This window comes from Pollachius pollachius (assembly GCF_949987615.1).
Source record: "Pollachius pollachius genome assembly, chromosome: 6".
Lineage (NCBI taxonomy): Eukaryota > Metazoa > Chordata > Actinopteri > Gadiformes > Gadidae > Pollachius > Pollachius pollachius.
Window position 1 is genome coordinate 10,693,968 of NC_136939.1, and position 27,688 is coordinate 10,721,655.

Here is a 27,688-nt window from a genome sequence, read left to right on the forward strand (position 1 = left end):
TCATAGGGCTACGGCCACACTCATCAGAAACCAATCGTTAAAAGCCATGCCATGCCAGAATCAATATTAATAAGCCCTGTCTACAGGAAATCCAACTTACTTCAACATGAATATGGCAGAAGCCCTCTAAACTGAAGAGGGATTTTTAATACTAAATCATTACGAATTGGCAAACTATTCCAAGTTTCATGATATTAGTTTAACTCGTTTCATGGTTTGTCTGCAAATATAGGCCTATATGATGTTTTATAGCTTCATTGTCTGCTTCAACCTATCGGACCTAATTCTATAACCCCGCAGAGGCTTTGGCAAATACATCAATCGTAAAACGTATCGTATTGTAGTAGAAAGGCCTATTTGATAATAGTATAAAAGAATAAGAGCAGGGCGCAATGTCCTCTCCAGTAAATGAGAGGAGGTGTGGAGGTGGATGACGTATTGACGCAAGCTAGGGTGCCCTATGAGCAAGGTGGTGAATCAGTTGAATCACAGCTGTATCGGGTGGTGCTGCTGTCCCGGTTATTACCAGATATGTGTAAAGGATTGGCTTGGCTCAGCACATGGACGTTTTATAAAACGCCATTTAGTACATCGTTTAAAATAAATTAATTAATAAACGAATTAAAATAGGCTACGTTTTGTAAAATAGGCTTTAAGATAAATGCGCAGTTCGCCCAACCCAAAAGACCTGTTACATGGAACTCCGATTGACAAAATAGTAAACTGATGGAAAGAAGACGTAATTTCTTATCCGTCATTCAGGCAGCACAAAACGAAGAAGTAAAATACTATATTGCTCTAATCCAGGGGATCGCCCGCTATAAGTGCGTCGCTAGGCTATCATCGAATGCACCTCGGACGGCTGTGGCATGAAACACCGAGGCCATTTCGGACGTTTTCAAACGATGGTGGTGGGGGAAAGGGGGCGAATGACATTTCCAAAGTTTACCACGCTCGGCATGTCATCGTGGTGCTCCGTTTTATTTATTGCGCATGATGATACTGCAGCTTCGATACGGCTTCACGCTCCAACTCACCTTGAAGAAGCGGCTCGACGAGGAGTTTGGGATGAGGAGCGACGGGGAGGCGCCACCAATCCGCTTCCCCTTCCCTCCCACGCGCACCAATGAAATGCACGCGGAGGCGGAGCCCGTGTCTAAATTGTCAGGGTTGGTTTCACGGCGACTTCACGAGCTGCCGTCGTCCGCCGCCGTCCCATTGGTGCAGGTGATCTGTCTCCACGAGAGAGAATGCGAAAGGAGAGAGGAGGAGAGGGGAAGAGAGAGGGGACCGCGCCGTTGAAAAGTGTTCAGGGCACGATTAATAAAAGGATACCGGCAGTTTGAATCGTCCGCGGCACTCGGGCTAAAGACAGATTGATTGAAAGGGGCACTTTGAGATATGATGAGGTTTATTTTTGGTTGGCAATAGTACTATGATTTGGTATGTGGCCACTTTGATAGCAAGTGTTTTCAGCACCCGAGCAACGGCAGCTCAAGGTGAGTTGAAGTGCAATATTTGTTTGCAACAACGCTTTTGCTCAAGTTTTAAATGTTTCCACTTTGCTGTGCGTGTTCACCATGTTCTTAAGACGGTTGTGATGTAAGATGTACACTTTCATGAATAAGTTTATGCGAAATACCACGCCTGTCATGCGAAGAGGAAATGGGCTGTTTGAATATGCGCTGATAGGCTAACAGATACATGGGATAAAAGTAATTCAAGTAAAACATTGCTTACCTGAATAGCATGTATGTTGCTATACCTAGAAAGATACAATCACAGGTATTCCAAGCAAGATAGTGCAGTACCGCTACGTTTGAATTACGGTTATGGTTTCTAATAATTCATCAATATCAGAGGTGTTGGAATTGATATGGCCGTAAAGTAGGCCTGTACAAGTTTTTTGTCTCTTATAGCTTTGAACTATTCCGCTCTGTTGTTCGATGGATGTATACTGACTACAATATATTTTCGTAACGAATGGTAAAAATGCGAATAGTGCTAATGTCATCAAAACGCTGAGTGTTTTAACCTGTTCCTTGGGACCTGTTCCCAAGGCTGCGCTGCACTACCTTCTTTGTCCACAGGGAGGCGTGCTTTCTGTACGAGTACTGCATTATGGTAAATTGCAAAAAAAAACAAAAACGCACTGGAACTGATAATTAGGTATCTCGACACATTGCTTATAGAGCATGACTTTGTTAGTCAAAGCCAAACCTTCCAAAATAATATATTTGTATTCATGCTTCAGTTATTTCACTAATAATGTGAAAACATTTAAAAACAATTATGTATTTTTAATTGATGTAGCAATCGATGGGTATCCTCTCCTTTGGCTTACATCTCAGATGGGTTTTCGGTTTCACCTTTCACATTATTCTTATTCTAGTCAGTGAATTTTAATCAGTGGTTCTTCTTCTCGAGAAGGCAGATCAATATAGACCTTGGCACCTTTATCGTTGTATGTGTGTGTTCGTGGATGCGTGCACATTCAAATGTGTGTCTACACCTTTGCTATTTTTTTCCAAGCACGTGATATAAATTGCATGGCTGAATGCAGGGAAGTGGTCAGTGAGAAAGAGAGAGAGAGGGAGCGAGATAGAGAGACCGAACGAGAGAGAAAGAGAGATAGAGAGAGCAATGGCTAGAGAGATGGATTGAGCGGCAACTAATTGAATACTTGAGCGAGTGATTGACACCACAGTGTGCCCCCCATAGTGTGCCCCCCAGCCCCCCATGCTCTCTCCTTTGCTATGCAGTCATACCAATAGCACATTCCACAAACTTTTCCGTCCCTTCCCTCATCCTCCTCTCATCCACCTCTAGGAGGATGGGGTGGGTGGTGTGGTATGGTGGAGTTGGGTGGGGTGTGTGCGTGTCGGGGGGTGATGTAAGGGAGGGCAAAGAGAAGAGGACAGGAGAGAGGATAGGGCAGGGAGGGGAGCTGAAGGCATGGAGGGAGAGGAGGAGAGAGTAGGAAATGAGAGAATGGTAGAGAAGGGGACAAAGGAAAGAAGGGATTAGGAAATGTTGAAAAGTAGAGAGAAGAGAACAGAGGAGGGTAGGGAGTAGGAAACGAGAGAGTTAAGAGTAGAGGACAGAGGAGAGAAGGGAGTAGTCCACGAGGAAGAATAGAGAGGGGAGTAGAGAAGAGGACAGCAGAGTGGTGGGGAGAGGTGGGATGAGAAGAAGGGATGATAGAGGGAGGAGAGAAGAGAAAATAGTTGAAGATGACACATCCCTCACCTTCATTCAGGAGATTCAATGGAGATAAAAGAGGAACAGGGGACAGGTAGACGAGGTGATGGAAGAGGGGAGGACCGGGAGATGTGGGGATGATAGAAGGAGAGAGGACAGGAGGAGGGGAGGGGAGGGTGGAAAGTGGGACAGCATCTGTGCTGCAGCGACAGCGATAAGATGCCGATTGATGTTGACTTCACGCTGGGTAGCAGTAGAGCTTTTTAACGACTAGATACAGCAAAATACATGGAGAATCTCAACAGTTTATTAAGTCATTTATTCATTTCTTTCATCTTTAGTTCAAGTGAATCCACCAAGCCTTGTTCCCATATTATTCAGTTCTGTATTTTTAAAAAGCAACAGAAAAACCCTTGTTGATTCCATCAAAGCGTCACTGAACAGTCAGATTCCAACCAATCGTAGCACTATATGGGCCTCCACCAATAAGAAGGAGCCTCCTGTGCTTCGGCCCTCACCAACATACTGTTTTACTTGGAAACCCGGATGTTACGATAACAAATTTGGCCTCAGAGTGCCATCACTGTGTCTGTAACACTACCGCAGGCTGGCATGCCGACTTACACTTTGCCAAACACGTGTCTAACAATTATGTAATGCTTCATCTTGGAAGGAGAGCACGCGTTGGGATTTTCCTGCCAAATAAGACTTTTGAGTGGCTTTTCCATATCTCGTCTGCTACCAGAAGAAGGGAGGCCTTCCCTGGCGGTTTGAGCCCCAGCTTCCAAATCACTCAGAAAGGTGAAGAGTAGAGGAGTGGTCTGTTTAGTTTTTGGGATTTGGGATTTGGGAGGCTGTATTCTTAAAATCCCTTTTAAACTTGACCCCTTACCCTACACCACTCACACACACACACACACACACACACACACACACACACACACACACACACACACACACACACACACACACACACACACACACACACACACACACACACACACACACACACACACGCATGCACACACTAACACACACACACACTAACACACTAACATACACACAATAACACACACACACAAACACACACAAATACTTGCTCACTGACTCACTTACTCACACATCAGCACACACAAACACACACTCACATCCACACACTGCTAGATTTGGTAGTGCTGCTTTCTGAAACTGGCAGCTGGAAATACCCTGCCTTACCAGTGATAGCTGTGGATATGTGCCAGGGTGCCGTTCCCCCCCCTCTCTCTTTCTTGCTCCATTCCTTTCCCTTTCCCCTTTCTCTTGCACAATTTCATCCTATCATTCTTGCCTCAGCTCATCTTTCAAATCACGCCAGCTTTCTTTCTTTCTTTCTTTCTTTCTTTCTTTCTTTCTTTCTTTCTTTCTGTCTGTCTGTCTGTCTGTCTGTCTGTCTGTCTGTCTGTCTGTCTCTTTGTCTGTCTGTCTGTCTGTCTCCCTCCAGCTCTCTGGGGATGTGTGTCTCTCAGCAGTGCTGGGTAACATGGGGGGCGTTGTTAATCGAGGCTCAGGGTGCGCGGCGTGCGCCCGATGTGCACCGTCTGCCACCATAGCACACACACACACACACACACATACACACGCAGAAAACACACAATTACACACACACATGCACACACACAGACAGAAATCCCACAAATCTGCCCAAAAAAAGCGTGCACACACATACACACACACAGTAACAGACAGACTCCCCTCAGGGGACCAGCGAGTCTTTAACCGGACGTGAACATATGCCCGCTAACCGGCTGTCTGCCTCTGACTAAGTTGAAGTAATTATGACTAAGCTGTGAGGTAAATGCCACTCGATGCACAACTTAATACACATGTCTTCTGGCACCATGAGGCATGGCCACCAGCCGGCCAAGTTTCACTTAAGTGTGTCTGTGTGTGTGTGTGTGTCTGTGTGTGTGTGCAGTGAGATTGAAACATATTGGTTTTGAAAGGAAATACTGTTGTATTTGAAGTTCTTCAAAACATTTTCTAGTCAGAAAGTCAATTGTTGGTAACTCAGACGTTTGTGATTGTGAGAGAATAGAGTTGTGCGGCAGTAGTTACTATCTGCTTGCGGTTTCTTTGCAACTTGGTGCTTATTCTTTCATAGATGTCCTCAACAACACCCATTGTTTTACCTATCTATTTTGCAGCTAGGATTGTGGGCGACTGGCTCTCTATCGAAGCCCGGCAGAGGACAATGCTGGCGATGACCCTAATCCATTGCGGGGTCACGCACACAAGGCAGGAATGGAGCACCAGTCTCAAGAGCTCTGTAGCAATGTGTTTGTTAATGCAGTCAAGCCATCATTTGGTAGTACATAATTTACAAAGACTAATTTGTCCTTGTCCTGATAAATGCTGGCTCAAACATGCTGCAAATTATTACACATAGTGGGAGAAAGAGAATATCAACTTTTGAATATAATAGTTATAAAAATGCCCCAAAAATGTAATGATCAAAAAAAAGTATATGCCTTTTAAACGTTTGATGATGAACAAATCCACCCCAAGCTCAATCATCTAAGTCATAACGTAAGGTAACGGTATGCCATGGTTTGAAGCAGTAGATGGTAATAATATTAATATACATACATTCAAATAAGCTTGTACAAACCAGTTGCCTGCAGTGTAAGAGTTACCGTAGTGCAGCTTCAATCTCAGTACTCAAGTGCCTAGTTCTGTTCCATCTTATAGATGTAGTCATAGTAACAGGTGCAACACACTATATCAGGAATTCAAGATCAACCAGTTGTGACTGACTGATTGTGCTGAAATGACACAGGCCTAGTACAGTGATATAAGTTTTGAGTTTTGAGTCGCTTAGCTATTTATTCTGCCCCTTTTCACGGCTACCTTTCCAGTAATGATCTATAGAGGTGCTTTGGACAGCATATACACCATATCTCTATCCCTCTCTGCAATATGAGTCAATTTCAACGCTCTTAGACTGATAAAAGCTCTCTTCCTGTCTGCATTGTGCCTTTGTGTGTGTGTTTGTATGTGTGTGTGTGTGTGTGTATGCTCCTTCCTGTCTGGCTCCGTGGAATAGTTGCACACACACATACACACACGCACACACCCACACCCACACGAGTGTCCGTTTGAGATGTGCGTTTCCCCCTGTGATCCTCAAAGCTCGATCAGCGCCAGTCCTCCCTATACTGTAAAATTATCTTCCAAATTCCTGGATCACATTCGCAAACCCTGCTAACCCTGTTACAGTCTAGAGGCTTCAAATCCTATCGCAAACACCGGTTCAACATTCTCCCAGCATCCGCAACATTTCACAGTTGGCAGGCGCTGGCTGTTATTTTTAGAAATGTAATTATCCAACTGTTATCTGCACTCTATTGTACGCCCAACAAAACCAGAGGTTGTAGATATTTTTTTTTCACGTTTCGGTTGCATTGACGCACCTTGAGTGAGATCAAGGATAACATTGATTGTATCTCTGTAAGATTGCCTAAACTATATCGTAAGGGGAGGCCTAAAGGATGTTTGAGTGTGGAAACACTACTGACACAGCTCAATGCCAATAGGTTTATTTCATCCGAAATGACATCTAACAAGAGTGACAGCTTACCAGCAGAGGTTTCAGTTGCTATTTCGAGAAGAAGAAAAACACCTGTGTTCAACTATCAATGTTAATTAATGCTCCAGATCATTATACACAAAATCCTTCAAAATCAAATAGCAATCAGTTAATATTTAATCAGTTGTTTAAGTTTACGGGTGGCTGTTTTGTGACAGTATGTTTATTAGCCTTGGACTGTGTATGATTCATTAAAAGGCGGGGTGGGGGGTGGGGGGGGGGGGGGGGGGGGTCTCTTCAATTTGATTGAGCTTGATGAAAAGCAGCACCCCCGTTGCCATGGGCGAATGGCACGCTCCATAAAAGTCACCAACCTTCAGCTGTCAATCAATTGACTAAGCATTGACTGAGGGCTGCTGTCATTCCCCCAAGGCCACAGCATCCTCCATTTTATATCAGTGAACCAGTCCGTTAAGGTGAGGGAGGGCCTGGGGCGGGGTGATGTGTGGGTCTGCATTGGCTAGTGTGTGATCGTCAGCAAGAGATGTGCTGGGTTGTAGGTCTTTGCTGAACCTTCCCCCTGAATTATGAATGAGGATGGTCCACAGAACTTGGGTGATACTAAGGTCAGTGTGTTACTAGTTTCGACCTGTGAATGAAGGGCAAACAATCACAAGAGCAGGGCTTTTACCATTGGCACGGAAGTAGGCAATATTTAATTCAGTGGTTTTCAAGTGGGTCGCGAGAACCTTTTTAATGGGTCGCGGAGCATATGCCAAACCCTAATCTTAAAAGAAGCCCATGAATATACTAATGTTATTTCAATGGCCTACCATTTCAATGAGTTTAGCCCTAATAGTTGCAGATTTTTGTTCACACGCATCGTTGATCATTGAACTATTTTTACATTACATCAGTTGCATTTTAGTCATGACTTAATGACTGAGGGTAATTGTGGGTCCTGAGTTAAGACCAGTTGAGAACAACTGGTTTAATTAACACAGCAAGACCATACATGCACTGCTTTTGCTTAATGCACTTTGCTTGTCCTGAAGAAGTTAGATTGCATTCTGTGCAGTATGTATAAGTCATCAATAAGATGCTCTTGAGTGGGTGCTTTACTGCCTAATAGGAACATTGTGTCTTTGACCTCTTCAAGAGTATTGACATAGCACTTGGAGCGTAGGCATGTTCTGGTCAAAAAATGTAGTTTTGGTGTTATCTAATATTGTGTACTTGCGCAAAATTCCTGAGGAGTTCATTTATATTTTTCAATCAGTCAAAGCAGGATAGTGTATTGGCTCGGATACTTGACTCCCAGCCAAATTATACCATCTTCAATTCTCAATCTCTGTGTGCTCGGTATCCTTGAGCAAGATGCCTAAGCCCTACCTGTTCTCAACGACCACAATCACTGGATGTCACAGTGGGTAAAAGTGACTGTGAAAGGATCTGCTAAATAGTAAACAGTTGGAACGCTCTGCACTATGGCGCCATAAAACATGTACACAGTGTGTATTGTGGGCAGTTGCCCGCCGTCACTCTCTTTATTCCAATTGCGTTGTCATTATGTGCTGAGCCTATCAGCAGCGCCGGTGGGAGGAGGGATGTGTGTGTGTGTGTGTGTGTGTGGGGGGGGGGGGGGGGGGGGGTGAAGCCTCCCTTATCTGGTATTGTCTTCCTGTATATGATAAATTATGTATCAACCCTGCAAGGAGCAGCTAGGGAACAATGTTGTGTATGCCCATGGAGGGGTAATAGGTTCTAGTAATATTTAGTATGGATGAAGACTTGCTTTCTAAGTCTTCCTGGCCACGTACAGACTATTGTGTTCCATGACACGCTTTAATTGTAATGCTAATACGATTTTTTGTATGATTTGATCATGTACGGTTCTACAACAACCTGCCAATGAATCAAAAGTCATTATTGTTAATGTACTTTTCGAGGGGAGATATATTTCACTTGAAGAGTTGGATCGCGGTCGGGAGATTCGTTCAACTGTCAGTCCCAACCGATATTCGGAATACAATTGCAATGCAGCTTTGAGTAGCTTTTCAAATATCTTTTGAACTTATATAATGAATCTTTGTTTGAAAGATCCGTTTTATGCTGGGTACCAAGAGCAACAGCTCATTCGTGTGATAGGTCAACCTCTGGCCTTTGACTTGAATGGCTCTTTTAAGACCCCTGTGTACACCTGACAGTCGCACACAAGTTGTTCTCTGCCAAGCGTTGTTGTCATAGCGGTGATTCACCCATTCGATTGGAATTTGTTCCGCACAATGACTCTGTGTGTGTGTGTGTGTGTGTGTGGGTGTGTATGTGATGTATAATCACTGCAGATCTATCTGGTGGTTCACAAAGACATCCGAGAGCTCAACATCCTGCTATACGTGCCCCCAAGGAAGGCCTGCATATAGCCACGCAGTAGTATCTCTCATCCCCTTAGGCATAATAGCTAATTGCAAGGGCAGGCTTTGGATGTGTAGTTCAAGCCACTTTCACTTCATGAGTAATGTTTGCTTCATACAGCCTGACGTTGGATCCTTATTGACCACGGCCGCTTTCTATAGTTTGTAGCAAAGCCTGAAAACCAATTACTGAAATCAAAGGGGTTGACAGCTAGCATTATGTTGTGACGCAATTAAACATGCTTTATAAAATGTTTCCCTATTTGACCCACAGAGCACATTAACTAGCGGTTTAAAAGTATGCAACCGTCTCTTATGACCAAAAGTTGTAACAAATGGCCAACAAGCAGGATTGTAGTGTTTCTTGGGCTTGTCATTTCTGTTGCCCTTGTGCCTGTTTGTAATACGCTCTAAGACATCGAGGCATGGCAGTCCTATTGAGCCTCGAGTAGATACCCGCCCTTATACCGAGTGCCCAAAGCCCGCTCTTTACTTGTTTTTACATGGCTTTCAGCTTATGATTACTCCATTTGAGATTGCCCAGAATGAAAATGTCGATTCTTGCTTATGATAGCCAAGCTAGATTATTATAATTTCTATGTAGAAACATCCTCCGCTAACCTTTGAATTAATAGTGTATATTCAGAACAGTGTGCTGTTTATACCCTGTCACAAAAAATGTATACTTTGTCTTTATGACCTTTTTCTTTTTGTAAATGTGTCAATATGTCAAACTGTTCCCCAAACACACACACACACACACACACACACACACACACACACACACACACACACACACACACACACACACACACACACCCTCCACTCGTGCCAGCCTCAGCTTCCTCCAGCTCCGTCTCATCTTACAGAGAGCCGTCCAATGCAGCGTAGTCAGCTCCTCCAGAGCCATTAAACATTCATCGGCTAAAGGCTATGAGATATCTCACTGTAGCCCCGGCGTTTGCTACTCAAAATTCAGCCCACATCCTCCTCCTAACAGCAGAGGAGGAGGAGAAGCAGGAAGAGACGGGGAGGTTTCTTCTCCTCTGCGTCATGGCGACATAGTACAGTAGATGGGATTGATGGCGGGCGGATGTCTGGCTGTACACTGGCAGACTGTTCAGGACGGGGCAGGACACTTGATATGATGTTCACCACATGGCGGCGGTGGGGAGGTGGTTTTGGAGGTGGAGGTGGTGGTGGGGTTGGTGGTGGAGGTGGTGGGGGTGGGAATGGTGGTGGGGTGGAGGTGGTTGAGGTAGTGGCGGTGGTGGTGGTGGGGGTGGTGATGGTGGTGGTGGGGGCGGTTGAGGTACGGAAACTGATGCACTGCAGGGATTGCTAGCTACAGATATATCGGACATGTTGTGGTCTAGATAATTGAATCCAAATTAGAGTAAATTAAAGTATTCATCGACTTCCATTAGGCCTGCAAGGGCTTTTGTTGTGATCTTTGCAAAGTGACTTTGATGACTTTCATTAAAAGGATAGGAAATCCGAGCTTTCAAGTCTTCGGATAACGCAACTTCCTGCTTCATGTAAAGAACGGAGATTCAAACACTACTCATATAATCCCCGTACTTAAACTTGATATTTACTATTTAGTGTTTGCTGATTAAAAGCGACTTACACTGAATTATTTGCCAGATATATGTATTCAAAGGAAGAGTTAGGGGTTTAACATATTGCTCAAGCATGCTGCTAGACTGTAGACATCTTGGCTAGGAGTCAAACTCTCTTAAACACAAAATTGCTGGTTTCTGGCTGTTCTTTTCTCTAGGTTTTAAAAATGCATTAATTAAACCCCCCGCCTGATACCTGTGTATCATTTCATAACATTTCCATTTGACCTCCCCCTGTCATCTATTGTTGACTGGAAACCTTGTTTATCCTGATAATTATCCTGCCAACGCACAACACAATACACTCCAAGACCAGCTTCCAAACAAATTGCCTTTGACTCTCTAGTTTCTGAACCCTAGTTATGAGGTTTTTCTGCTTGCCTCTGTTCCAACAAATGTCTGTAGTGTACCACAGATTGGCTGGTAATGAGCTATCCACCCAGTACCCAGTACTCTGATCTGACTTGCAAAAACCGAGGACAAATGGAGCTCGCCAAAAACCACACACTCCATCTTTAGTTTGCAGCCTAAAGATGGAGGTAAAGGAAAATGTGGGGGATCCAAGCTGGTTGGATGTGATAGCTTAGCATAAAAGAGCAGCACTAGGCCAACATGTTTAATAAGCACTTGTGAAAAATCTAAGGTTCCCAGAACATGAATTTCCCGTAGAGATTGAACCAGTTATAAAGCTTGTGCTTCCTATGCTCAAACAAAAGTGGTACAGTAGAATTCCGATGACTTCTCACTATTTCTTTCATTTAGTTAATGATCTGGCAGATTAGCATGCGCACACACACACACACACACACACACACACACACACACACACACACACACACACACACACACACACACACACACACACACACACACACACACACACACGTCAATTGTTACGTGACAGATTGACAGACAAGCGTGGCAAGTAGGACCACCCAGCTATCAAGAGCGCTATTGAAACAAGATGTCAGATGCTCATAGTGAAGGCATGCCGCCATGAATTGCACAAATGTTTCAAAGTCAATTGCTGTTAAATGGTAGGTTATATGCAAGAATCATTGGCATGGCAACAGCAGTTGCCAGTGTCTTGTGTCTTTGTTGACAAGTGTTTTGGTTGTTGAGTGAGGTTAGACATCCAAGCACTGTTGAGTTTAAAGACCATTGTAGACACTAATGTGTGTGTAGTTCTCCCAAATTCTTCTTCTGCATAAACTGTGAAATGTACAGAAGAATGCTGCTCTATCATTCGATCAAGAGCAGAAGCAGGACTACCAGCTATGACAAAAGAATAACTGTTGTGGGTGGAAGGGCATCTGTTACCCTCGCTGTCAAGTGAGAGTCCAGCTGACTCTAAGAAACACATCTGTCCCTGCCTTCTGTAACACAAACACAACTCTAGCATTTTCCCAATTTAGATTTGCAGTGATAGTAAAAAGAAAAAAAAAGGCCAATGGTATTCTTCTACGTTCCTCTACGTCCCTTCTTCTAATGCCCTTGTCCAGTAGAATTTGTTGTGTGTTTTCTCTCTCTCAAAGCCCTGTGTGTATCGCGTGTGTTTGTGTGTGTTACAGAAATATATACCGGTGGTTAGGTTTTGACAGCAGCAGTAATATACCTGCCTTTAACATCTGGAACATCCTGTGATGTATAATTAGTTATCAATATCACATACTAATGGATAATAAGTCATTATCTTTCTCGGGTGTGTTGAATTATGGACGTTGAATGCAGCTGACTCATTCTCAAGCTTTGAGACGGAGCGGTAACAATGCGACCGCTGTTTAGGGCACCCAGGGGCATGGGCTCATACACGAATTACATTTTCTAGGACATCCCATCTCTGTGCAGTGATTAGTAACACAAACACTCCTCAAAAGCCTAGGAAGGTACACTGGCAGGGCTCCAATTCAAACCTAAGCAGCAGCGTCATAGAACATTAGCTTGGTAGAACATGTATTTAAAGAAGAGTCGCTCAGTTCTCACATAAGTTTACCTTTTAATAGACTCAAATTGACAGCAGTTGAAAACAGTGTAGTATGAAAAAAAAGCAAAAAAAAAAAGCATGCATATTTTATTGTATATCCAAAAGAGAGGCTTTCGATTTTTTCAAATCCGGTTTTAAACCTAGATTGAATCCTTCTCGCCTGTGGTGCCTAGTTTCAGCAGGACATAGTTCATAATGTCCACACAGATATATTAATGGAATGGCTTTTGCATATTGTATATTGTATATGTAATTTTGGGAAGGCCTCTGCCCGCTATTTAAGAAAAGACGGAAGAGTCTCCCAATTGGAAAGGACAGATTAACATAATGTATGTATATGCATATGCCTGCTTTTTCTGTCTGGGTTCATCTGTTCATTTCGTGTCTTTGTGCGTGTATGCATGCGTGTGTTTGTGTGTGTATGGGTTTCTGTGCGTGGATGTGTCTTGTGTGTGTGAATGTGTGTGTGTAATGCTTAGCCAGAGCACTCAGTCCAATTATGGAAGCAATGCAGAAAGTCTCTGGGACGCTTTCTCCCACAGCCTATGCTTTGGCCACCAGTAAGTCCGGCTAGGATCAGACCAGGGCTTGGCAATCGCAGATGGATTCAGGCTGGCGGAATACGGGGCCATAATCAGCAATGGTCACCAACAGCCAAGGACATGTCCTGTATTACTGGCGAGAGAGAGAGAGAGGGCAGAGTAGAGGAGGGAGGGAGAGAGAGGGGAGAGTCGAGTCGAGAGAGAGAGACACAAGGGGCAAACAAGGACGACAGCAATTGCATACTGAGCTATCGTGCATCGCAGGGCTGGGGCTGGAGGTTGGAAAGCCAAAGTCTGCCTCGTGGAAGTATGGAGTTCGGATTGGGTTTCTGGTTATATTCCCCAGCAAATCGCGTAGGGATTTGCTGTTAAGGAAGGCCATGCAAGTAATCTTTACAAACATGACATTGGCATCTTTGGTTTGGGGTTCGGTGTTAATTTTACAATAAGCGATAGTGGTAAGTGTAGCTGTAACCAAATCGATTATGAAATCATTTCTTGTTTAAAAGCAACGAGAGGGCGCTAGAGCTGTACAACGCTTAGGACGATAATGGTATCATCAGATCACACCGTCAATAGAAGCAATCAGATACGTTGTGTGCACTTGCTCAACCTGCCTCCCGGTATCTCTGTATTTCACTCCATCGGAGGCTCGTTCTCCGACCGGGCTGTGTTCTGGATTCCCAGCGACATGGCGGGGCCTTACATTAACACTTGGCTGTTTGCTTGTTTCCACTGTGTCAGCAGCCGCCTGATGGATAGGGGGCACACACCGCACCGCGGGCCTCCAGTCAGCCACATTGGTATTCAATGAAGAGGAATAAACACTGCAACTGTTGCAGTGTTTGTTCCTTGTGAGAGATTCATTATGTGATTTATTATTTATTATATTGTACTTATGTATTATTTAGTCATAAACTAGATATTCATTGGAATGTGTTAACAGGCCTCAGCTTCCATACGCAGCCCAATGTGTTGCTTATCATTATGTTGTTTTTGAGGTATAGTCGTAAATCTGTTATATTGGTTGTTAATTTAAAAAAGAAATGTGAGTGTTTGTTGAGTAAGTTTGCCATAATTGTGGCGCTGGTGCTACCGTTGACATCCATAAGTATCCATTTATGTTCAGGCCAAACATTTCATAAATGTATTATTCAATGTAGTCTGGCACAGTTATAAACCTTTGTATTGTAACATCTTATAATTGAGCTCCAGGAAGCTAATTAGCTAATTAATACTGGGTGATACAGAACTTCAAAAAACAACTAAGCTACTAACACGATGAGATGGTTTTAGGGCTATATTTTCTTATATAATTACCGTTATACTTTAATTTAAGTGGTAGAACCCTTAAATCCTAGCCAGATGGATAAACATCCCATTTTCTGAACCACTGGCTACGTCGGCCCCATCGTTCAGCACATTCCATCAGCCCCTCACTCCTTGTAATTGTAAAGATCAAGCTGAAAGGCTTTAATTGCCCAGTAAGGGTGGGCTTGTAGGTCTACACAGCCTGGAAACCCCCCCAAAAAACCCAATTATATAACAGACAATATCCATCCAGCCATCCATCCATCCATCATCATCATCATCATCATCGTCATCACATTTCTATTATTAATATTTTCATGAATCTTTTAATTATTACAATGTGATGATACTTATGGCTGAAGCTCTTCTGGTAAGATACCCAGTGAGGTTTGTCCTATTACATCTGAAGGGGTGACAGGCTGAATGGTGTGGACCTTCAGAAGGGCAGTAGGTCCACTGGGCCGCCTGAGGAGCCTGATCACATCCCATGATCCCGAGAAACCATCTCACCATAGCTCCACACAGTCACCAGGAGCTAAACATCCAGTTCTCTGTCCTCTTCAGCAAAGAGAAGTCCAGCAAAGACTTCTGAATAACTCTGCAACAGGTTAAATTAATGGGTTTAGTTTTTGTTTCATGATTTTTTATACCCCATAGATCAAATAGCGGAACATGATTTATGTGTTTTATTTGATTCTGCCTAAAGGGGCACCATGCTCTTTCCACTTGTGTTAATCATATTCTGCTTCCCTGTTGAGGCCTGGAGGGAGACAACTGCGATTTGTTTGAACCTTTCGATCAACTGATCTAATTTGGCCAAATGTGTCACTTCATGCTTTACCATGCTGTGTGGCTTTTATTAGATCCAAATAAAAGCCTGCAGTGTAACATGAGCCACTCGTGGTCAACTGATTTTATTGGATTGTAGTCCTGCTTCTAGTCCCTCCATGCTAAAGAAATCTAAGTCCTACCCTTCATCTCACGGCTCCTCCTTCCCTGATTGGTTGATTCATACCCCTCCCCTATATAGAACCTGGGTATTGAGTGACAAGAGCAGCCAGAGGTGATAGGTAACTGAATAATTATATAAAGTGAGACCTCAATGCAAATATTCTCATAATTCCCCCAATCAGTATGCATCTCGTGGTAGCTGGACTGCTAGCTAAATGATGGCACTTCAACGCCTGAAACCTGTCGCTTTAGTCCTGTTTTATTTGGACTGATAAGAATGACCAACACCTTGAGGTTCAACCCACAGTGAGCCTCAGAAGATCACTGCAGTCCCTGCCGGCCTCGCTGGGGGGCCAGGGGCCGCTGGCATACCGCTGGACAGACTTTCAGTAGCAGTCAGCAGACATTCCCAGAGAGGTCAACCATGTGGCAAAGGAACCCTGGTCTCTTCAAATAATTCAGCTGATTCCAGTTTGGTGTTGCAACTTTGTTCAGATACTCAGAGTCGTTAAGTATTGAGCACTTGCTCATTGCATGGGCTGTTATCTCTATGATGATAGCGACCATTCACCTAAGCATAGGGTCTACTATCAGGTTGAAGAATCTGGGAAGATGATAAAAAAATAATTACAGTTTAGTATATTAATTGATAGTAAGGTCATTATAGTACAGAATTATTTTCCATGATATTTATCAGCATCCTCAACCCTAACAGAAGAATAGGGCAGGTTTCACAACGAGGGGACATAGCTTGGGCATGTAAACGCACATCCAGTGAAAACAAAATTACAAAACATAAATGTGATTAAAGAAGCAAACATGCAACGATTGCCATGTCCAAACCTAATTCATTAGGAACACAGCATTTCTCTGTGTGGGTTATCAAGATGTTGTGGGTTCTTCTGGGTTAATCAAGATGTGACTAATCCTTGAACCAAGCCTGTCAGTGTAACAGTATCCTGCAGAGTTGTGGAGTTATATTTTAGGCAATTCAGGAGTCAGATGCAGCATTCTCATAGGAATGGTCTGCTTTGAATTTCAAATGATGAAGGATGTTCGTTTGGGGCTCTGTGAGCAGAACTAGGTCAAGTCCATCCTACCCTGTTTGAGTTTCTCAACCCACTGTGATCTATTTCCGGCGGTATCGACTCTCCAGCCGGACAGTTGTCGAAGGAGAGACGTGTCAGGCTTTGCTCTGGCATTGCGATTCATTTTAGGAAAAAAATATTCTTAAACACTAGTTCTTACAATCCCCTCATACAGCTCCTTCTGCTTGGATTCCCACTGTCTCTAAGGGGTGATTGCACAGTGAATACTTTATTTTTCGCACTCTTTGCTCTATTGATCTCAAATTGTACTGGCTTTTTATGTCTAGTTAAGAGAATTTGAGTGCTAAGCTGATTCGCTTAAGCAATCCTTTCTGTATTCTGAGGCTATTTTAAAGCTATCTTTATTTTCCCCTTGGGGTAACCTGTGAATGCAGGGATAATTTTGGTTGGGTTTCTTCTAGTTAAGACTTTCTCAAGTCATGTTTTAAGGTATCTGCCCTCGGTACCTGGACACACATGGTTCGACATAATTGGTTTTCCTGGCTCTACAGGAAAAAAAGAATAACCAAACACTATCACTTGGCCTTTCTGTGATCAACAAATTATTTATTTTGCTCATTAGTGATATTTGGTGTATTTTTATTTAATTGCTGTATTTTTAGGGCTGGCCCGATTCCATAATTTCAAGCTTCAAATACTTTTTATGTTTTCAGAATTAATATTTTGATATAGCTTGCAATACATGCTATCTGATTATTCGGGCTCAACACAATTTATTTCTTATTCATATATTCGATCATTGCATCCATTGACATCAAAAACATAATTTCATTGGGCAACAATGCCTTTGAAACATGGTTGATTATTTTCCAAGTTATTCTTTGCTTAAATTGTGGCTAGCGATGTTGATATCAAGCTCTGAGCATGCATACTAGCTAGCTGACACACTATAGCTTACAGTTTTTAAGAACTTCCAAAACCAAGACCAACAATGCAGTAAAATACTGTTGGTTTTACTCTGCTACGCTCTGAGTCTCTGTGCTAGTATGCGTGGGAAGACTTCTTCAAAGTTTTTTTATCTAGAGAAGTTGTATTTGGATACATGCCATTAAGGAGCAGATAGAGGTTGGACTTCTTGCTCCAGGATATCTTCAGGTTCACAGCCGGCATTGACTTTGGCTGCTAGGCGCACACTGTACGAACCATTTATACCAGTCAGAAATATGAACGCATTAACACACGTAGACAATTCAGTGACAATAACTCATAAGAGCTGCTAAAGAGCAAGGCAAAAATTTTGTTTTTTCTTTTGTTTTTTGGGAGGAAATTCCAATTTCCTTTATGTATGCTACACCATTGAGATTTGTAGTCATGAAGTCATTTGTATTATTATTTTTGTTATATATTTATGAACCTGGTAAAGGTTATATCTATTACCATTGGGTACAGAGATCCAGCCATATAAAGGCAACTCAGATGGTACTGAAATGAACACGAGATTTTGTCCATGCAAACCCTGACAGCAAGGTCTTGAACACCACTGGGTTGGTGCTTTAGTCGGTGCACCTCTGTAGTTACACCATGTGACAACCCTCCCCCCTCCATCCCATTCTCAAGGGCCTTTCTTTGTAAATGAGCCCAATCCTTAAGGGGAAGAGGATAAGCATATAACCTATCCTTCCATCCCCAATGTCTCTCTCTCTCTCTCTCTCTCTCTCTCTCTCTCTCTCTCTCTCTCTCTCTCTCTCTCTCTCTCTCTCTCTCTCTCTCTCTCTCTCTCTCTCTCTCTCTGTCGCTCCCGTATAAACAGTGAAGTCATACCTTCCAAGGGGGCTGTTTTTGCGCCTTCTGCGGTGATGTCACCAGCAGCCAATCAACACATGGTGCCGCTTGAGGGAGTGTGTGTATGTTTGTGTGTGTGTGTGTGTGTGTGTGTGTCTCTATTGCTCTTCTGTGTTGGTATCAGTGTGAGGGAGAGAAAGAGAGATGGAGAGCCAAAGAGAGCGAGGTAGAGCGGGAACCAGGGAAAAGCACTTGTGTTCATGCTCAGACCCCATTATTATACTGCTCTCCCAGAAAGCATGAGAGCGCACAAGCACATTACATCATCAATATGCCGCTTTTGATAGAAAGAGAGAAACATACTCGCCATGTATGAAGCAATTATGGTCTGAATATTATCTCCTCGCTCTAGACATGGATTTAGACGTGCCACAGCAGTGAGCCACCATAGCCTACGTGCATCCTTTTTGCAAGGTGACTGTAGATCTAAATAGAAATGTGCCTCTTAATCTCACTTATAGTTTTTATTAATAGCTTGCAGGATTTATGCACAATGATAGGGCATAAATCATTGAAGTTACAAATCACCGTTTGATAAGGTCTCTCCATCTTTTATTGGATTGCAGGAACCAATTTTGCAGAATGAATCTCAATGTACCATACTTTAGTATAAGATATTTAAACCTTGAGTTCACCTTTTCTTGCTCCTCCAGCGAAAACCTTTTGTTGGAGGTGTTGATGAGATACAGATACTGTTGGGTAGTCAAGTGTTACTGAATAAAGGAGTTGGAAATGTGTAAATCAACTGTTTTTCAAGATCTCCACACCTCAAATACATTACAGATTAGCAAAAACCAAGGTAGTATTTAGGCTTGTGATTAGCATTCACATGACCCATATAGTTTACGATATCGTTTGAAGTTACACATATGTGGGCCTGCATATTTTGTTCTTTACTTAGTAACATTTCTAGATCCCTTAATGGATATCCATGTAAATGAATGTCATCAATATTAATATTGGCTTTTATCCTAGTGTGCGGAATGCAATAATATAAGTTCCTGATGTAGCGTTTAAAGATTCTGGCCCCCTTGATCTTCACCCTGCTCCTCACTCAGCCAAGCCTCTCGCAGGCGTTGACATGCAACGCTTTCATCATCCCCTTTTATACCAAACGGACTTGAGAAAGCCAGTAGGAAGGAGAGGCAGGGCCCCATTCATGTGGATTCATCCAGAGCCGATCCCATGGAGGCTAAATAAGGAGCGCCCTAAAGTCACTACTTTAAAGTTGATTGGATCAATCAATCAACTAATCACTGGGATTATAACATTTTATTATTATATTTTTGGACACATCAATGTTTCACCAAATAAGTATGCATCCAGGCAAGCCTGATCACCGTCAACCAACAGTTGATCCACACCCTTCTCAATGTTCCCGTCACAGGATGGCTGTGGCTGAAGGTCTTTTTATGTACTCTCATCCATGCATGGCTGCCCTGTGTTTACATGAAAATTCTGACTTCACCGGGAAAATAAATAACGTAACGCATTTCATTACAAAATCCCCTTCAAATGTTTGTGTTAAGGTGAATAGTTTGTAGTATCCACTTCCTCTGACAAGTATATTTGGGAGATAGTCTGGAGTAGGCCATGTTTATTCACCCACCCCTGTCCACCAACGTTTTTTTGCCAAGACGAGGTCATTGGTACATGGCACATCAGGTGGCTGAACCACTCTGATGTGCAGGATGTGTAATAAAAAACGCAGTAGTAATTCAAATTGATATAGGGAAGTGAGCACATACTGCCAAAGTATACCATTACCCTTCCGGACTTAACCTCGAGTCAAGAAGATTTTCTAGTTCGCCATGGCTTCTTGATCAGTTACTAGAAACTGTAGGGCCTCACACAGCAGGCATATCAAATAAACCCGGAGTTTATTAGCTAAGCCTTTATGGATGGCTTTAGAATGCTGGGACACGTGAGTGCATATGAGCCATATTGACTTGTAAATGCTACTACACCACATTTCCGGTCATAAAGACGAGCTACACAGTAATTAGCCTGAGATCGATTCTTTTCTCCCCCCCAAGGCCGTGTTTTTCAATGGGGTTTGCTGATCGTTTAATTGACTAGATTCTGAAAAAGCTAAAGGTGTACAAGCAATGGTAAAAAATATAATTCATCACTGTTAACTTAAGTTGACTGCTTCAGGTGAATGAGCCGACAAAGTGTACCATCAAAGCAGATGCTGATGCCTTCATGAACCCCAAATGCACCCATGAGAGCACACACGTTTGTCTGTTGTTTCGGTCCCATGTTGACTCATCCAAATGGCATAGGTATTATATTCTAGGATTTTGTTGGCCAACACTCACACAAACAATACGAAGCATTGAAGAAATAGCATTATTCTCCAAGATAACACAAGATGTGTTCATTCTCCTCATAGACAGGATGAATCTGTGCAAAAAGCTTCTCGGATCGACAACTTTAACCAATACACCACAGACCATAAAAAACTCGGAGGGCGACACTTGAGATACTGTGAAATGTTTGGCACTCCTCGAAAAAAGCACTTGTCTCATTCGTTATAACAGTAAGATTCAAATAAATCCATATACTTGCAATTCTTAAAATAAAAATAATCATAAAATATAATGATAACGCCAATTATATATGTAAGGATGGCAGACGATGGTCTTCAAATGGAGCAGGTAGGGGTGGGGCAGCTGGCTCACAGATACCTGTAGGTAAGCTTGCATTGGAGGTGAAGGAACCCAGAACCCTTTCAGCTGTGAGTATGAGCAACAAACCCTAGCGATTTTGACCAAGAAACCCCAATGCCTTCACCCCAGGTGCCCCCCGCGGAGTGCAGGACGAGCCCCAGTTTGTGACTGCGCGCGCGGGCGACATCGTCATCCTGGGATGCGACGTGCCCCACCCCCTCAACGGTCAGCCCTACGTGGTGGAGTGGTTCAAGTATGGAATGCCCATCCCCTTCTTTATCAACTTCCGCTTCTACCCCCCGCACGTGGACCCCGAGTACGCTGGTAAGCTCCGTCCTCTTATTCCTTTAACCGGTTGCGTAGGAATGAGTATAACATTGGGGGGGGGACACATATTGGAAACCTGACAGGTCCGTTAATGGTTTGAACAGAAATATGTTATAAATTAACTACACTGAAAAAAATCACAAATATATTTTATTCTACTAAAAAGATACATTTGTTCATGTAAAGGAAAACACATTTTGAATGGCAGTAATGAACTGATAAATATCAAATCAATTCTTTAATTGCCGGCCCAATCATCCAGTTTTTTAGAATAAGAAGCCGTGGCAAGATGTTGTGTTGCGCTTTCAAAACAAAATAAAATATTTTTCTCCTCGCAGTATAATTTTTGGGTGGGACAAATGCGTGTCTCCAATATTGGAGGGGACACGTCCCCTCCGTCCCCCCCGGTTCCTACGCCCTTGCCATTAACACCCCAGGGAAATGTCAGTGAGGTGTGCAGGGTCATTCGCTTTTGAAGGGGCATGTGGTGTTTTCCAGTGCATGGACATGGTGGTCAGGGACGGACATTGTGGTTCACTTTAAACTGGCACCACGGATACGTTCATCTCTGAATAAAAACCCAACAAGGTTATTGTTGTAGGATCTTAATGCATCGTCGAACCATAAACACCTCATTCATTTTCAGCTTGCCGTCATTGGAACGTACTCCGACTCCACTTATCTTAATCTTTTAGCCTTAAATGCTGTAGTTGGAAGTTTGAAGTGGTATCTCCACAGTTCAAGGATTAGTCTTTGAATAATAGATTCATAGATTTCTTTGACCAGTGGTTTGTTCAGTTTAGGTTTTAGTCAACCCGTTAAAGGAGTCGTCTGTATGATTTGGAAGCAGATAAGACTCAAGAGAGCAAGATTTTCTAAATAATCCCCAAAAAACTTGGCCCTCCCTCATGCACCTGCGTGATGGATAATGATAACACTGTGTGCACGCATGTGATTGACAGGCAAGATGGATTCCCCGTAATAATCAGGGAAGAGATGCCCTGATTGGTCAGAAGTTACCCGGGAGCGGCATTCCATTGTAATGTTCGCATGCAGAGGTAGACGGAATCAGATAGAGTAGATATTCTTACAGCATTGCTGTGAGCATTGCACTCACTAATAGCCAAAGGATTGCTTTCGAACAAATTAACCTCAAAATGCACAAATCGTACCTACAGGACGTTTAAACAAGCCAGTGCTTTCTTCAGGGCCGATAACTTCCAACACCACCACCACACTTACCCTGTGGTAACATCAATACCCCAGTGTCACTCTCTTTACCTATAATTGTTTATGGGTCATCCGGAACCCATTACTTTGACTTGTTTTCAAATTGTTCCCTTTCTTGAACCAATTCTTGCTCTGATGGGACCAAGAACAATGCATACAATTAGGGGCCCGATGTTGTCTTTCAGGTAATGGAATTGACGGATGATGTTTCAGATAACTTCCTCTGACAATTTATAAGCAAGAAGTACGGTTTCTCCTCCTGTTAGAACCTGACAATAGTTATCTACCCTTGGTATCTTTGTCAATTTTTTAGTTAGTGTTAGAGTTATTGTGTCAGTGGTTGTTAGTAATACTCATTATTGAGGCTAAAATACCTTTACACTTTATATATATTTTTTCTATGTATCTATGTAGCGATGTAGCGATAGGTAAAAACAGAAGATTGGTTTGTCGCTTATTTCAAGGGTTTTGTGCATGACACCTTTAACCTAGCTAAAAGCACAATACAGCTTTAATATAATTAAAAGCCACAGTGCCTTCCCTCCCTAGCTTTTACTAAAGGGAAATATGCCTTTTTATCCACGGAATTCCATTTCCAATCAATCACATTATTTTGCATTATACAATTAGCATCCCATTTAAACATTGACATCAATCAATATATGCCTTAGAGCCAGAGTCTGCATCAGATAAAGGAGTACGTATTCAATTAAAGTGCTCTTTACACCTTTTATGCCTCCTATAATTCACCATTTTGTCAAGCAAAACACATATTTGCTCTTGTAATGGTTTATCGAAGATGTTCACTTTTCCTGAGCAAACTGTTGAGGGCAAGAGGACAGGGAATGGCAGCGACAAGAAAAGCAAAGAACAGGTTATGTTAATTACAGATTTCCTAAGAGCTATATTTGCACATGTATTATCATCCATTTTATATTTAGAGTAGAAGACATGTTGGGTATAGCTTGTCTAACCACTAAATTAATAATATGACTGCCCAATTGCATTAGCTGGTTGTTTGTCTTATATATATATCATGGATCTCTGACGTTCATTGGAATTGAGCTCATTGTCGCATTTAAGTGTAATTCAGTTAAAACCTTGAAATTAAGATATTAATTTTCTTCTACAATAAAATCCAATCCAGTGTTTTCAGCTGGTAATACACAGGAAGGTGACAAGAATGATGTTTATGTTATAAGAGAAACGATAAATACAGTTCTCTTCCTCAAATCTATATGAACTAGCAACCATATGAGCCATTTCCTCACTTTATTATAGCTATGAAAGCCATTAAATTTCCCCCCCACACATGCATATGCAGTGTTTTTGGACACCATTAAAAGCCACTTAATTTTCAATGCTACAAAGTACAGCTAACCTCAACATTACTGTGCACACTAGAAAGAAGGTATTGTGTCACATGACCTTTTTAAAGCTGTACTGCAGATTGGAATCCTGCATCCAGCTTCTACGCAACAGTTCTACGTCATCATCATTGTAGCATACACAGAGGTCGAGATCCAGGGCAGCTTGGATGAACTCTCATAAAGACTTGCATTGTGATCCCTTTAGATTAGGAGGATATCTGGAACAAGTGATTTCCGGGGATGACCATTTCGGCAGTTGGCGTTCACAAAGCAAACTGTCAGACTCTGATACCCGTTTGCCCTTGGTCTCTGTAAGTCATTGTCCCTTTTGTGAGATCGCAACTTAACAAAAACAGAGGGGCTCAGAGATACTGGAAAGAGAATTATGCAGGGTCAATGTGGAAGGGGCAGGTCTGTGGTGGGTTCAAGGGGTTAGCTTGGCCCTTCAAGGAAGCAACGCAAGGCGGTTTCCGGACCAATTACGTCCTTGTGGAACCTACTTTCATCATCCACAAGGGCCTGACGTGCGCCCCCCAAAAATTGTAACCTTGCGTCGAGGCGACGCAGCAGCAAGGGCTGTGATTGGTCCGCTCACTAAAACCCGACGCAGAAGCAAAACAGGTCACGACTGTGTCGAATCGACTGTATGGTCATTGCGTTGCGTCAACGTGGAACTATTACTAAGCCATATATTGAAGTAGTGACTGCCCCGGTTTGGTCCGGTCCTCCTGTGGAAACTCCTTCCCAGAACTAAAGAATGGTGACATTTAAAAGGAGCAACATCTCAGACATCTAGTACAGCTTAAAAATTGGCAACGTCCCTTTTCTGTCTAACCTTCAAGGATTATCATTTCATTATAAAATTGGTTCCAGGCATAGAGCCGAACCTAACCTGCCCCAAAAAGACGGTTCTTTATCTGAAGCGAAACATGATTGAGAACACACTGCATTCAACAGATCTTTTATCCGTCCGCCGTCACATTGAGCACAACCGCCTGGTTTGGTTCCATGAGCAACATCCACCTCAACCCCCCTCACAACAAGATCATCCGCATGAGTAGAAACTCATTGGACTGGAGCAAGAATCACTCAGCGGCGTTCACATTAGATGGAAAGGGGTTAAAGGGTCACACATTAGCCTCAGACACAACACACCCTGCACCACTATTACAGACACCTCCCCTCAGGACTCGCATATCGGTCACTCCCTCTCAAAAAGTGTGCCATATCGAGTTTTGTCCGGCCACCCCGTCAGACTGCTGTAGTCAGTTATTTTAGAAATGTTTTAACCATTCAGTGGGCCCTTGTACTGCATTTCTCACTAGGTTTTTAACGTGCGCTTGTGGTCTATGGAGTTGTATATTGTCTCACATGTCTTAATACATTTCAACCATAGACGTTGCAGTGCATTCTATTTGCTTGTAAATACTGTTGCACACAAATGACACAAAGAAGAATTGTACTTAGCAATGCTTTAGTGAAACATCATCACTAATAAATAGATACAGTGTCAGCACTCAAAGCACTTAAAGCACCTTGACACCCCTTTCAATCCTCCTGCATCCTGGGCCACTCTTGCCATGACATCTTCGTTTGTGTCAATCATGAAGAGTGGGCGTCTGTCAAAGTGCTGTAATTGGGGGACAACGGGGAGTTGATGGAAGAGATGCGCAGACGTGAAAGCTGACTGAATCGATTTTTTTTAGTGGACAAACAGCTGGACTTGTTCCTTAATTAGCTGAGTGAAGAACGTCCTGCTGGCTGTGGGTTATCTACCTCCCTGGGCTGTCGCTACCCTCCACGTAGGATTGAGTTGCTACTTCCTTTGAAACTGTTGAAACAAACAGAGCAAAGTTAAACACTATCAGATGAAGCTAGGGGGTAGTTATATCCGGCTCCTCGGAAAAGACAGTGAACCACAGAAAGAAAAGGCCATGCGTGAGCGGAGAGAAAATAAATATTTCAACTGAATGGGCATTTGCCATCTAGAAAGAGCTGCGTCAAACATTGGTTCGCGAATAAGAAATAAAAAAAACATAAATCTGCCCAAGCTTAATTTAGCAACCTTGCATCTGAATATGAAATATGCTGTTCATTAACTTTGTCCATGCAGGGTTGTGTTGCATATTGTATCATCATTACCATCATTTTATTTTAGTCATTTCTCAGTAGTAAAAATTCCCAGTATTTCCTATTTGACAACATTCCTGTCCCCTTGGATATGGGTTAGAATATAGCGGCCAGTACCGGCAGATGACACTGTCCTTGTGCAGGAGATCCCCTGTGAGAGCTTTATTATGTGCATCCAGACTCACAACCTGCGTTCAGACCTCAAGTGTGGCCTATGCAGGTCCCTACATGGTCTAATCCAAGACTTTCCTCTTGGGCCAGTGAATACATTCTTGTTAGTGTCTATGGGCCTTGCGGTTTGACAGTAGACAGTTTATCATCTAGTCCCCCCCGAAAGAAAGTGTGTGTGGGAGTGTGTGTAGGGGGGAGGGAATCCCTGGAGCATTAAAATGTGTCTGAAAGTCAACGTTGCTGCTCCATTATGTGTATTTAAAAGTTGAAATGAGAAATTGCTCTTCCGGGCTTAATAGCAGTGTGGGATGTCGTCTCTGATCCACAGAGTGGGATGGTACACAAAATAAAGGATCAAATTGGTCCTTTCAAATACCTGATGAAATGGCATCTCCATGTGTTCATTTTTCTCGTTGAACTGTACGACTGAATACTTTGCCACACTATTTCACCCTGTTCTCATTTACCGGGGATGCTTGCTGACAACCTTCCCCGGTGTCTGAAATTGTCTGTTCCTGAGCGTTCTTTTTTAACTGAGAAAACTTTTCGTGGCTTTGCTATTCTATACCAGGCATTAGTTTTGTACTGACTAGTACTGACTTGTACTGACTACTTAGAGCGCATATAATGGTTGTGGTTTCCCTTTCTGCAGGTCCAATGTATACATCACATTGTGGTGCTTTATACACATTGCAGAATGAATTCCTAAACAACAGCATAATATATAAGTATAATGATAATAAGTAATATAAGTAGAATGAAGACAATGGAAGTTTTGGGTGGGAATCAATGCTCAAACATCAATAGAGGCTCCCAATGTAGATAATTAAAGAGCATAATTATATTTTTATCTTTTTCTTTTTATCACAGCTACAATCTATTTGTTGTTATGCAACGTGCACAAACAGACAAATAAATAATAGCTTGAACGTGACGTTACTCAGCAAGTTGAATCACAATGTCGAAAGATTTTGAAGCCTTGAGACCTCATTTCCACTGCACACTTGGTCCTCCACTGCTCGCTGTACCTCGGCCGCACAATGTTATGACAGAATGATACGACGGAAGCCCTTCATTTCTTTGAGAGTAGGGTTTTCCACTACATCAGTCCAGGCGTATTTTACATTGCGATTCTACTACAATCCACCCGCCACTGCATTTACCTATAGTGCACTCACCTTCAACTGGCACCTTCCACGGCACCCCTTATAATAACTATTGTTATAGTCCGACCCTGTAGGGTTCGAACCGGAAACCCCAGGAGTTCAGGAGGAACCCATTAACCAATTAACCACCTGACAGCCAAT

General features: G+C 42.8%; 1 protein-coding gene across 1 annotated transcript in view; it reads left to right on the plus strand.

Annotated features, from left to right (window-relative positions):
* Nucleotides 1-1,435: 1,435 nt before the first annotated feature.
* The window catches only part of igsf9bb (immunoglobulin superfamily, member 9Bb), a gene marked incomplete at both ends in the record, with an annotated part of 75,027 nt that continues 48,774 nt past the window's right edge, over nucleotides 1,436-27,688 (plus strand). Inside the window, 2 exons of the mRNA XM_079737539.1 lie at nucleotides 1,436-1,499; nucleotides 21,283-21,477. Of these exons, the coding sequence (XP_079593665.1) occupies nucleotides 1,436-1,499; nucleotides 21,283-21,477 (259 nt within the window). The remainder of the gene's footprint in view (nucleotides 1,500-21,282; nucleotides 21,478-27,688) is intronic.